This window comes from Marmota flaviventris, chromosome 11 (assembly GCF_047511675.1).
Source record: "Marmota flaviventris isolate mMarFla1 chromosome 11, mMarFla1.hap1, whole genome shotgun sequence".
Taxonomy (NCBI): domain Eukaryota; kingdom Metazoa; phylum Chordata; class Mammalia; order Rodentia; family Sciuridae; genus Marmota; species Marmota flaviventris.
The window spans coordinates 72,919,849-72,932,987 of NC_092508.1; the positions used below are offsets into that span (position 1 = coordinate 72,919,849).

Genomic DNA, 13,139 nt, shown 5'->3' on the forward strand with positions numbered 1-13,139 from the left:
TATGGAAAAATTGGACTCCGAAAGTCTCTACTGCCAAAGGAAGTTCACAAACCAAAGCAGCCTTTAGGGGTTTGCTTATTGTTGCTGCTAAAGAGAGAAAACTTTTTCACCTACAGGAGCAGGCCAATTCAAACTCAACCAGCCTAGAACCTGTTGACCATCAACAGGGAATCACACTCTACGCCTCCATTCAGCCACAAATGATGGACAATGATTCCAGGAGCCAGATACCGTGGTTGGAATTAAGTTTTATTTGAGTCTCAACCATATAAATATGTGTACACAACATTACATTCTATACGAGTTTGCCAGCCATTCCCCACCCATCCGCCACCCATTCTTTCCAACTCCTCAGTATGTCAAATTCAAAAAGGCCCCAGACAGGATCAATTCACAGAGAGCAAGGTGCAGCCTGAGAGTCTCAATTCATAGAGACCCACAGAGCCTCCCAGAGGATCAAATGGGTTGGAAGTATATTCGAGGTCTAGAAAAGACCTGCTTCAAAACCACACAAAAGGATTACTTTAACATTTTAAACTCAACTTTAAATTTAGTTGTTAGTAATTTCTCAGGTTCATATTGAAATGAACAAAACACACACACACACACACACACACACACACACAGCCTCCTCAAAGCACATTTCGTTCAAAGAAAAAAAGATTGCTGGAAGGCAATTTAGTCACTTGTGATTTCTGAACAAAAAAGATCTTTCTTTGCATCACCAAGAAGTTTCATTTGAAAATAAATGTGTAACTCAGAGTTGTTCTGTGATAAATCACAAATGCAGGCACATATAGACCTCTAATCCTATTCTGTGGTACACTGAAATTGTGCGGGGGTAAAAAAGAAGTATGGTTATATTTCCTTAGGGATAACTCATATGTGTAGACCTACAGTACACTGATACTTTTTTTCTGTAAATATTTTGAATGTGCATGATCAAATTTCTGTCACTGGTCCAACACCTATAAGTGCCTGACAACTTTCTCACATGAATTTCTGGATTGGATTCAGCAACAGAGTGACTGGTAACTGTATCTACAAATGGCTGATCTATTTTGATGTGAGCTTAATTAATGCTGCATATAAAACTCCAAATGTCACAATCCAGGAATTTTTAAAATTTGAATTATTAGATTGATCTAGTTAGCTTATTCTAAAATGGAATTTGAATTTCATTTAATGTGGTATTAACTTCTCTTCCTATAAATTCATTTTTAAGATAAAGGGATATCATGAAACCTCTCTATTATGATTTTAGTGTGTGGATGAGAACTGTAGGAAAATGCTACAAATAAAACATGGCTTCAAAATCATGATCTACCAACTGCAAGTTGGGGAGGGTTGGACTGGCAATTTATGACATCTGGTCACAAAGTCCAAGTTGCTTTTTGATGAAGTTTGAGATTAGGAGCTGAGGCCGTTGCTGGTATCCCATCAGAACATCATGAGACAAGTTGATTTGATCACATTCAAGTCGGTCAAGAAGGGTCACACAGACACTTCAGCAGCTAGTAGAGAAAGTAACAGGATTACTGAAGTGAATGATTTGACCTTTTCTACAGGAATATTAGCCTAGCAAGCCACCATCCAGATTATATGAACTTTGTGTTGTTTTCTCTGTAATTAGACACAATCTGATAAACCCTCTAGTTTTCTATATAATTTATATTTATAGTTCATATTTCTATGGAATCTCACCAAAGAGTTCATTTAAATAAGCTAATTGAAAATATCATGCAAACTCCTCTTTCCACTTTTAGATAAAGCTCAGGAAAGCTTCAGGTTTAAGCTAAAACAAGGAGAGATCTTTGCCATCTATAACATAGGCTCTGGTTTTTGAACCTATTTCCAGTTCTTAGAGAAGATTTCTTCTTTGAGGATATACCTGGAGAGCTATCCCTTATTCCTTAAGGAAATGTTTGATTTTTTTCCTCCCTCAGCCCTTACTGGACAGTAAAATAAATAGAGAAGAGATATGGAACATCGACCTACGAAATGTCAATAAAGGTGAGTGTCAAATTCAGAAGGACCGCAAGGGAAGATGAATTCACAGACAGCAAGGTGCAGCCTGTAAGCCTTATGAAATCTGAGAAAATCTTATGAAATTTGAAAAATGCAACGTTTAAATATAAGAGCTCCATAAAACAGCAAATATAGTAGTATTTAATTTCTAAAGAATGGGAATAAAATTCTATGATAGATAAGAAACTAGGAGAGAAAGAACAAAAAAAAACTTTCCTAAAAGAACAAAATTCTCATTTTTTGAAAAGTTGCCACAAGAACAGTATCTTTGGTTTATTTCATTGGAAAGTTAGAGAGAAAAAAAAATGGGAGGTATAAAAATTCCTTACTTCCAGTTTCACATCAAGGAATTCCTTGATTTCAAGGAATGTGGTTACCTACATTGACATCCATGTTAAGCCCTCATAATTGATAACATTGAAATAATTTCTATCTGCCTCTTGTCTCTGATCATTTTTAAAGGATATCAGCATATACAGGATTAGACATATCTACATTCACAAGTTTTAAGGATGTAAAGACAGTTGGGCATGAGTGTGATATTTATTCCTTACCCTTCTACTACTTAAGACATCTTTGTAAGATTTGATTTGGGGAGAAGTATATCAGGATCATAATAGGACATGCTATCTTTAAAATTTTACTTTTATTTGACAAATCGTCATACATATTTAAGGAATATGATGTGATATTTTGATATATGTATACATTGTAGAAAGATTCAATCAAGCTAACATACCCATTACCTCACATATACTTATCTCTTTCCATGATGAGAACAGTTAAAATTTCTTTCAGAGATTTTCAAATATATTTTAGTTAACTGCACTCACATGTTGTGCAAGAGATCTCTAAAATGTATTCCTCTAATTGAAACTTCATACCCTTTGACCAACAGCTAGCCATTTACCACCCCTGCCATCAGATTCTTAGCCTCTGATAAGCACCATTCTAATATCCACCACTATGAGTTTGAATATTTAAATTTCCCCTGTAAATGAGATCATGCAGTATTTGTCTTTCTGTGCCTGGCTTATTTCACTTAACATGCTATCTACCAGGTTCATCCATATTATCCCAAATAACTAAATTTCCTTATTTACTAAGGCTGAATAGTATTCTATTTTGTATTTTTACCACATTTTTTTTCATCCAGTAGTCTGTTGATGAACAGTTAGGTCAAGTCTCTATCTTGGCTATTGTGAGGATGCTGCATGCCTGGGAGTGAAGATGTCTCTTTCACATACTGATTTGAATTATTTTGGTTATATACTCAGGTGTAGGATTGCTAGATCATATGGTAATTTTGTTTTTAGTTTTTTGGGAGAACTTCATGAAGTTTTCCAAAATGAGGATGTATTAATTTACATTTTAATCAACACATCCTCACCAACTCTTAGCTTTTGTCTTTTTGATAATAGCCATTCTAATGGGTGTAAAGTGACCTATCTTTGTGGTTTGAATTTACATTTCCTGGGTGATTAGTAGTGTTGAGCATTTTTTTTTTCATCGATTTGCTAGGCATTTGTATAATTTCTTTTGAGAAATATCTATTCAGACCTTTTGCCTATTTTTTTAATCAGGCTATTTGTTTTCTTGCTATTAAGTTGTATGAATTCCTTAAGTGTTTTGGATCTTAACCCCTTCTCAAATACATGGTGTGCAGATATTTTCTCCCAATCCCTGTATCTTTTGTTTGGTTCAATTCTTGCTATGCACTGAGTTTTTATTTATCATATAATTCACTCAGCTGTGCCATGAGCTAGGCAGTATTCTTTCACTCTTTTGACAGATGATGAAATGAGGATTTAGAAAGGTCAGACAAATGGCCCATTACGACGCAACTGGTAAATAATTAGCCAATCAGTTCCCAGGTTCCTAAACTGCTGAGAAGAGTTCTCTCCCTTCCATCCACTCCTCTCCTGGATTGGTACAAGGTGAACCATTAGGCAAACCCATGTTGACCTGTCAAACTGACCCTCATGTTCAATGAAGTAAAAAGCAATGAAAATATTCCACTTGAGCTGAGTCAAATATTTGACCGCCCAGGACCCTGTTTATTCAAAACCCACTCAGTTGTAAAGCAACTTGGCTGAACAGGTAAACAAGCAAATGGAAGAGATAGAAACTTCCCCCAGCTTTTCAAGTTAATGATCAGCAAGTCTGTGAAGCCTGACATGGGCTGGCAGTAGCAGAGAAAAGTTGAAAGTCCTGCTTTAATCCTTCACTTGGCAGAAGGATAAAAGGAAACCAGTGCTCTGTGCTTTCCACAGAGTGGGAGCAGACTTTACTGAATGTCTTTTCTGTATTTCAAGGGTAATGCCAAAAATGGGAAAGAACAGGTAATAGCCATCTCGGTGGTGTTTTCTTGACCCTGGAGAGCCTGCTAACAAGCAGCATATAATAATCTTGTCACCTAAAATTACTATTTCCATGAGAAATTAAAAGGGACTAATTATCCAAAACAATTTATCAAAATTATTCCTGACAGGTTTGCTACCATAATCTTCAGATTAGGTGTGAAGGGTGTTTCTTGGAGAGAAAGGGACACTTAATGACCCACCTGTCACCCAGAGAGTTGTCATGTAACTGACCTGAGGATGGAATGTAATAAGAGTACACAGATCTGAATTCAGAGCTTAATGAACCCTGAGCCGGGCCAGGGATGCCCAGGACACCCACTTTGGGATCATATATGGCGTCTTTGAAACTCCAATTAAAGTTGCAATTGGAACCTCTTCCCCCCCACACAAAATACTCATATGCCTATACACACATCTGTGTGTATTGTTTCAGTGTATCTGGGGCCCCACAAAAGCCTTGGGAATCATACAGCTCTATGAACTGCTACTTCCTCCCCACTTCTCTGATTCGGAACAAATTTCCAGGAACGTTTTCCCATAAATGATGACCAAAGATAGCAGAGCCAGGCACCAATACCAGTGTACACAGCAGAAGCCAAATGAGTTGGACTTGGGAAAATGAGAAAACAGCAATGGTTGACATTGGAGCTCCCAGCCTGGCCTTTCTATCTGCTTCTCTTCTTCCATCTCTCCCCAGGCCCTTCTCACCCGCACACCACACACATACCTCCTGCTCCTCATGGCTTTGAGTTCTTTACTTCCTGTGTTCCTGGCATAGAAAACACAGAATCATTGTTGAATCAACAACCCATGGCCTTTGCACTTCCTGGATCTCTCTTGAGACATCATCTCAGGCTGTTGGCTGCTTATCACAAACCAGGTGGAGAAAACTGATATTCAAATGGGCTGGTCAATGCTAAGGACACACTAACAACTCTTCTACATTGATGTTTCTCAAAATGCAGTCCACTGGGGCTGGAGTTGTGGCTCAGTGGTAGAGTGCTCACCTAGCACATGTGAGGCCCTGGGTTTGATCTTCAGCACCACATAAAGATAAATAAAAGGTATTGTATCCATCTACAATTAAAAAAATATATTTTAAAAAATGAAGTCCACAGGCCACCTGCATCAGAAGCAGAGATTGCTCATCACAGAGATTCCCTCTCAGACATAAATAATCAGAATTGGGGCTAGGTTGGGAGGGGACAGTAAATCCACATAAAAAGAAGATCTCCCCAAAATAAATTATTTATACATTGTCATTTGAAAACTAGTGCTTTAAGGACTTTAAACTCTAACTCTAAACCAAATCAAGTCATCACAAATGTACATACCTGAACCCTAATTCCTTAGGTTCCCAAAGAATCACTGAATTAGTTACAAGCAAAATTTTGCAATTTACTCTATAAAGAATTTTCCTATATTTTTATAAAAGTATTACTAAGGACACTGCCTTTTATAATATAGCTGATGGTTTCACCGTTTAATATTTTCATAAATTTAACATTTGGATAATATTTTTGTGAGACTTCAAGTGCTTTCTTTATATAATGAAGCATGTGTAACTCAGAATGTTTTCATTTTAACCTTGGCCTTTAGGAAACTCAAAGCTAAATCTAAGTATTTAAGTTTCGTATTATATTCCTAGGTAGCATCTTTAGTATCAATGCTCCCTCATCTGCTCCCTTGAGTAAATGTCTCTTATTCTTTTTGCCATTGTTTAAATGATCATTATATATTCTTCTTTAATTGAAAATTGCCACTAATGCTTTCTCAGGTAAAGGTGGATATCAATCATCTTTCAGTAAATTAATGCTACCTTTTTACACCCGATGGATTAATGTAGGGAGCGGCAGAAAAGAGACAAGAGACCTCAGTTCTAGTTCATCTCTGTTCCAGTTTAACTGTGTTTCATTAAGAAGTTCAATTACATCCTCTAGGTCTGATCTCATTCTCTGAGAAAGGAGGAGGTTAGGCCTCAGAGGTCTCACACAAGTCCATGTACTCTGCTTAATGTACTTCACAACATCTTGCCAGTACGAAGACCATGCTGTCATCTCCAGGAGATCCAGCTGCAACCTTGGGGCCTTGAGTTTCTGCTGGATGCTGGACCTTCAACCAGAGATGACTCAAGATGGCAGTGATTGAAGTCTCTTGTGCTGGGGGTGGGGGTGGCCCCTGGCAGGGGGAATCCAGGAAGCCACAAGGGAGTCACAGCAGAGAAGAGGCCAGATACAGGTGAAACCAGCCACGCAGAAGGTTGAAGCAGTGACTATTAAAGGACCTGTAAGCCAGGCACAGTGGTGAACACCTGCAATCCCAACAGATCTGGAGGCTGCGACAGGAGGATTGCAAGTTCAAAGCCAGCCTCAGCAACATAGCAAGGCCCTAAGCAACTCAGAGAGACCCTGTCTCCAAATAAAATTTTTAAAAGGGCTGGAGATGTGGCTCAGTGGTGAAGTGCCCCTGGGTTTAATCCCTGATGCCTCTAACATGTGATATGCTGGCAGTGGCGGGGGAGGGGGGCAAGATATAATATAGGAGAGTATAATTAAAGTGAATCAAACAAACCATAGACAAGGATGAAAAATACATACAAACTTACAAAATAAGCAGAAGCAAGTTATTTTTCAAATCTCATCTTTATAAAAAGTGATAAGTAAAAAAATACCTGAAAGACAGGATTTTGAATGTGTCACACAAAGAAATGTTAAGTATCTGAGGTGATGGATATGCTAATTATCCTGATTTGATCATCATACCAACGATACATGCATTGAAACTTCACATGTATCCCATAATTTGTATAATTATTGTGTCAATTAAAAACACAAATAAAGTAATAAGTGAATTACTTGTTATTTACACTTGATTTTCCAGATACAGAGACTGATTTTCTTGGCAAAGTAATGGCTATACATACTATTTTATAAATATCTGTTTGACATTTTGATTCCAACACTAAATCTTAGGATATGCTCAGCCCTAAGGGTTTGCTTGCTGAAGTATCACAAATATCTGCTCAAAACATTTAAAATAGAAAAACTTCCATTGAATTTAATGGTGCACATTTTGGTTCTTCTGTCCAGAGACCATGGACCTTGGGTCTCCTGGGAGGCTGCTGGCAAGAAGAGCACAGCATAGTGCAGAGAGGAGTGAGTCATCAGGGGCAGTGTTCAAATTCCAGTTCAGCTACTTCTCAGCTGTGAGAAGGCTAGAAAGTTATTTAACCTCTCAGCCAGTTTCTCTCTCTCTTGGGAAGGTGAAAAGAGCTGCAGTTGATTGCCTTGTGGAATGATTTTTCAAAGTCCTGATTTATCTCCATTTTAGGGTTAAAAATACTCTAGCTCCAAGCTGACTAGAATCTTTAATTTTTGTTCTAATATCTCTTTTTGACTTTATCAATGATCATGGTGCAGTTTCCTGAGTTCAGTACCCTTCACTGCTGGGAACAACAGAAGAATGTAAAAGCAAAATTAAAGTCAAGCTTCTTCTACCTTTTATTGAACAGTTATAAAGTAATATAATGGAGACTGAATATATCCCCCAAAGTTACAAGTATCTGTCAGAAGAAATAACGCTGAATTCTTCTTTTCCACTGAAGAAAGCCACTGTGAGTTACAAACAACTGAAGAGATTGAAGAGGATTCAAGCAAAAGCCAATCTTAGACAAATATTAGGTTTCATATAATTTTTTTTATACGAAACACAAGAAAGTGTCAAAAGGCAGCAATGTCTTTGAAAAACAGATACAAATCATATCTATCTCAAATTCACAATGCAAAGGGATTATCATCTTTAATCAGAATGTTAGGGGCTTAATTAATGTACATTTTACTTTAAGAGAGGGACCAGATGTGTGCCTCTTATTAAATGACAAATGAATATATTTATTCCACATTATACAGTGTTTACATTGTATATTCTGACATTATTCTGTAGGGTTAGCCTTCGGATATAGAACATCAGTGATTTCCACTATTTCTCTTCACCCAAATCTTTGTTAAGGGAGCACTGGATTCCTAATTCTCTTGTCCAGAATAATGACATCAGTAGAGCAACAGTGACTTACAATGTTAGTAGCCCTATTCCAGGGAGTTTGCTCACCTATCAAGAGACCCCATAGATATAACAAAGGAGGTATTTGTGTAGACCTCATAGAAAAGGGAAACCTTGACCTTTGGGGAAACTAGAAGGCACTCCTGTTTCAGACAATGCCAAACTACTAATGTATCTGGGCAATGAGGGATCCAGTTTGTTATAGACATTTGGTATGGCCAAGAGCATCTAGCAGCATTTCTTTTCATTCATTCAGCAAAGAGTTTTTGAATGCACATATGAAAGACATTATTCTAAGTGCTGAGAATACAGTAATGACAAGCAAAGTCCCTGTTCTATGGCACTTACATCCCAAATGGAGCTCTCTAATAAATACATAGCCTTCTGCATTAATATACGAAAAGCAATGTATAAGTTAATATATAAACAAATCAGAAATATAGTCAGTAATAGTAAATGTGATGCCCAGAAGTGAAGCAGAATGACAGTGTCAGTGGGTTTGTGCAGTGACGCAAAGCTTCCCAAGGGGGTGAGATCTGACATTAACTGTATAGAGAAAAAGTGGCAATCCACACACACCTGAGACCTCGCCATGCTGGGTGCAGAAAGATCTTTTTTTCTGCATGGGTCCAAGCTCTGTGAGTGATTCCTCTGAATTAGGACTATGGGTCCCTAGGAGTCCCTTGTTTATATTTAATGTTATTGATAAGCTGAAACTAATAGCATGAACCTTGGTACAAGTTCTGTTTGTTTATGCAGTCATTTGGTCGTATTAAAGAGACAGAAATAAAAAGGTCATCTGAGAAGGCTGAAATAGGCAGTCTGGGGTGGGCCACTGCTAACTGTAGCAAGGAGGAGGTTGTAGGTGGGGACAGGCCTGGGAGGTTAAAGGCAGTCATGGGTTCTGGGCTTTTTTTGTGCCAGGTGAAATATCTCTTCCCATGCTGCTTATCATTGCTGTATACCCTCCCTAACTTCCTCTGTGTCATCAGCTGCTTGTGAATGTAAGATTTTCTGACTCACACAGAGTAGGTTGTAAACGGGTTAAAATGAAAAGGTGCCAGGTGCCAGCTCCAAGCTTCACTGCTGTGGGGGAAGGATGTTATGAAGTGGTAATGAAAGATGGGAACATGATTGTAACTTATGCGTGAGGCTTTTGTCTGTGTACTTGATGGCTGATCTTCCAAGGGGCAGCTTACCAGGAATCCACCTTTTAAAACAGTGATGTCTGAGGGAGATAAAGAGCCCCTGTCACCAGGAAGAAATTCGGATGGAAATATTGCCAAGAATGACCGAATTACAGAGTTGCAGATGCAACCTTTAGTGTGAATGTTGGCAGCCCAGAGGGGTCTGCTGGATGAAAAGGCTGCAGCAGTGGCCTGGAAGAGAGTTATTTGAGAGATGAAATCAGCTACCAGCAGCTTCTGTTGCAACAAAAAAGAAAATGCCGCAGGAGGCCAGGAACCACTGAAAGGTAGAGGAAAGTAGCCAGGAGGGCCACCTGCAGGTGGCAGGTGGTAGGGAGAGTGAGGTCACAAAGATTTGCAGCAAACAAATAACAGAATTTGCAGCAAATCTCATAACAGAATAACTTCTCTCCAGTTTCTGCAACATTCTGAAGAGAAAAAGACTTTGTCTTGAGCTCACAAGCCCTGAACTCTCCCTAGCTGCCAATAGATGCCTTCTAAGAAAGAACTGATGGTTCTCACCACACTTAGGCCTTGGGCCGCATTTGGTAATTCAGCATTTTATGTTTAACTAAATCAGTTACCAGATTTGGTTCATTTACCTATTAGGTTGGAGACAGATGTGACTCAGGTGATCACTTTTTTCTACACTAAAGAAAGCAGAAATATCCAAATACACATGTCCCTGCAGGCTGTGTGCTGATTAAAGTGCAGCTCAGGCAAGATCAAGCTGTTCCACTCTTACCCAAAAAGGGGTATTAACAATGACCTTCCAAAGAGCACAAGGTTGCATTTGCTGTTCATCACCCAGATAGCACAGGGATTTACATGCACATGTATGCTGAGATAAGAGTAAAATATATTGTTTTACAACTAATCTCTTCTTATGAACCATAACTTAAAAAATATATATTCCAAAAATGTTATCACATTTTGCATATAATGTCTATATTAAAATTGATCGTCTATATCAGAATTCAAATTCCACTTGTGATAAAATGAAGCATTATTTTGCTGTGATTCTTCACTTCTTCAAAGATTTTATTCTCAGGGGAGCAAAGGCTACATACACTCTTGTGGTATATGAAGGATATGGACAATAGGCCCCAGCAAACTTCCCTTCAACTGCTCCCCTACCCTAAATGAACCCAGCACCAAAACTCTTCCCATGACCTAGCCCTGCTAAACCCTATGAAACCCAGACTCTTGTTGGAGCCCGTCACCATTTTCCCCTCGAAAATGTGCCCTTCTGTTGCTTAATAAAGCATCTCTGGTCCACTGAGCTCTGCCTCCCCTTTTCTTTTTCTTTTTGTATTCTCTTTCATGTGCTTTCCTTTGGTGCTGAAACACAGGAACCAGAGTTTGGGGGTCTTTACCCTTCCCTGTCTTAAGGAAACTCTACCACTTTTTCATATTTCCCTCTCATATATCTCCCTCTCTCTCCCTCCCTCTGTCTCCCTCTCCCTCTGCCACCCCCTCTTCACTTTATACTCAAAGTTAGTAACAGTCATGTTAAAAGGCCTATGAGACCTGGAAAGTGACCACTGATCGTCTGGCACTTCTCTGGCTCTCTGAGTCCAGGGAAGCTCCTAGTCATGGCTAGCATGGCTGAATTCTCAGACTGACTTTTTTTTTCTCTCCTTCTCTTTCCACCTTATGCTCAAAGAAGAAGGCCCTTCACGAGTCCTGGGCTAGATTTTTGCTGACTTTCTGCCACGTGGATGGAGCAAGGACTTGTCACAGGCCCTTTATTGATATTAGAGGTATCCTCCTTCTAACCCTACCCTCTCCAATTCCTTCCTCCTCTTATGTATTCAGACTTCCAGATCAGAGACCACTTTCTGCCACTTTATTCCCATATGAAACACCAGCCTTCTCATTCTTTGGAGAGGTAAGATCCCTTCTGGTCTCCTGCAGAGGTGATCTGCCCAAGATGCTAGCCTTTTGGCTCACCCAGACCCTGGGGGTCCTTCACCAATGAAACTGAAGGAGGGAACACCTCTCACTCTCTGGTGGAACTCTGTCTGGTGACAGAAGACATCAATAGATGCCTTGATCTTGACTGCAAACCAATCAAACCCCTCCAACATGGGGGCTCCCACAGGACTTCCCCTTAGGTTGTCTCACTGCTCATCTGGACCCCAGGGTTCTCCACCAATCTGGCCACAATCTAAATTAGGCAACCTAAGTCAATGGCCTGAATTTGAAATTCAGGACCTTTGGCCTCCAAATCCTCTAAGACTTAGACAATTTCCTCCAATGAAATGGCAATGGCCTGAGGTTCCTTACCTCCAAACTTTCTTTTACCTTTGCTCAAGGCCCTCATTATACCAAACTTGCTCTCCTCTACAATTAATTCTCACACATTCTCCACTCCATGAGCCCCCTAGATCAGGTCCTGACCCTAAGCATCCTTCTTCATTTACCACCCCTGAAATAGCAGATGAACTCCCACCAAAAGTAAGTAAATCTAGAGGCTATAAAGGAAAGTTTCATAGACAGTGATGCCTGATAACTACCAAAAGAGACTGTCAGAGTCAATTTTTTTTTTCTGAGTCAATTTGAGACCCACAAATCTTCCTAACCTCCTACACAGGCAGACTTGATCTGTGTTTCTATATCTGCTAGTATGATTATCTAGCACCAATATTTATCCCTCATAGTGGTCTAAAAGATGTAATGTGGCACATAAAAGTCCTAACTAACTTTACTAAGAAAGGCCTAAGTAACAGAAATAAAGGAATCTATACTAACCACAGAGATTATGCCAATAAAATGGTATTTTTAAAATCAAATGACATTAGATAGCTTAACTGCATCTTATGGGGGGCATCTGTGACATTATAAAACTAAGTGCTATGATAACTCCAGCAATGTTAAAGATTTACATTCCCCAATAAATGCCTTGTCCTCACTGGCCTTGTTTTGGAAACAACTTCTTAGCTCTTGCACCTCCTAGTGAGAGATTAATGGTTTCTATCATCTTCATGATATTCATTGACATGTTCCAGATGTGGCAACATTTATTTTGTATTAATTTCATTCCAGTATTTATGTCTTTTTGTTTTTCTCACAGGAGCATTACAAACTGTTGATGACATTACAAACTGTTCTTTCTGAACCAGATTTTTGCCATGAACCCCTTGACTGACCCAGACATTCCTAAAAGAAAAACCCAGGGCTGGGGATGTGGCTCAAGTGGTAGTGTGCTAGCCTGGCATGCATGGGGTGCTGGGTTCAATTCTCAGCACCACATAAAAATAAAATAAAGATGTTGTGTCCACCGAAAACTAAAAAATAAATATTAAAAAATTCTCTTTCTCTCTCTCTCTCTCTTTAAAAAGAAGAAAGAAAGACCCAAATTGCTTGCCTCACATCACCCCCTCTCAGCTTGAAGCAGCCAGAGCGGTTGTTGGCCATTTTCCCTTAGAGTAATATTTCCATTTTCAAAAGGGGGATTGAAGCTGAGGGACAAAAAGACAGTCAATGCTAATAATAAATG

At 39.1% G+C, this 13,139-nt stretch overlaps 1 protein-coding gene across 1 annotated transcript in view; it reads right to left on the reverse strand.

The window, feature by feature from the left end:
• Window positions 1-1,360: 1,360 nt before the first annotated feature.
• The window catches only part of Upp2 (uridine phosphorylase 2), a 40,739-nt gene continuing 28,960 nt past the window's right edge, over window positions 1,361-13,139 (reverse strand). Inside the window, 4 exon segments of the mRNA XM_071619304.1 lie at window positions 1,361-1,505; window positions 6,264-6,346; window positions 6,432-6,569; window positions 9,650-9,874. Coding sequence (XP_071475405.1) covers window positions 1,361-1,505; window positions 6,264-6,346; window positions 6,432-6,569; window positions 9,650-9,874 — 591 coding nt within the window.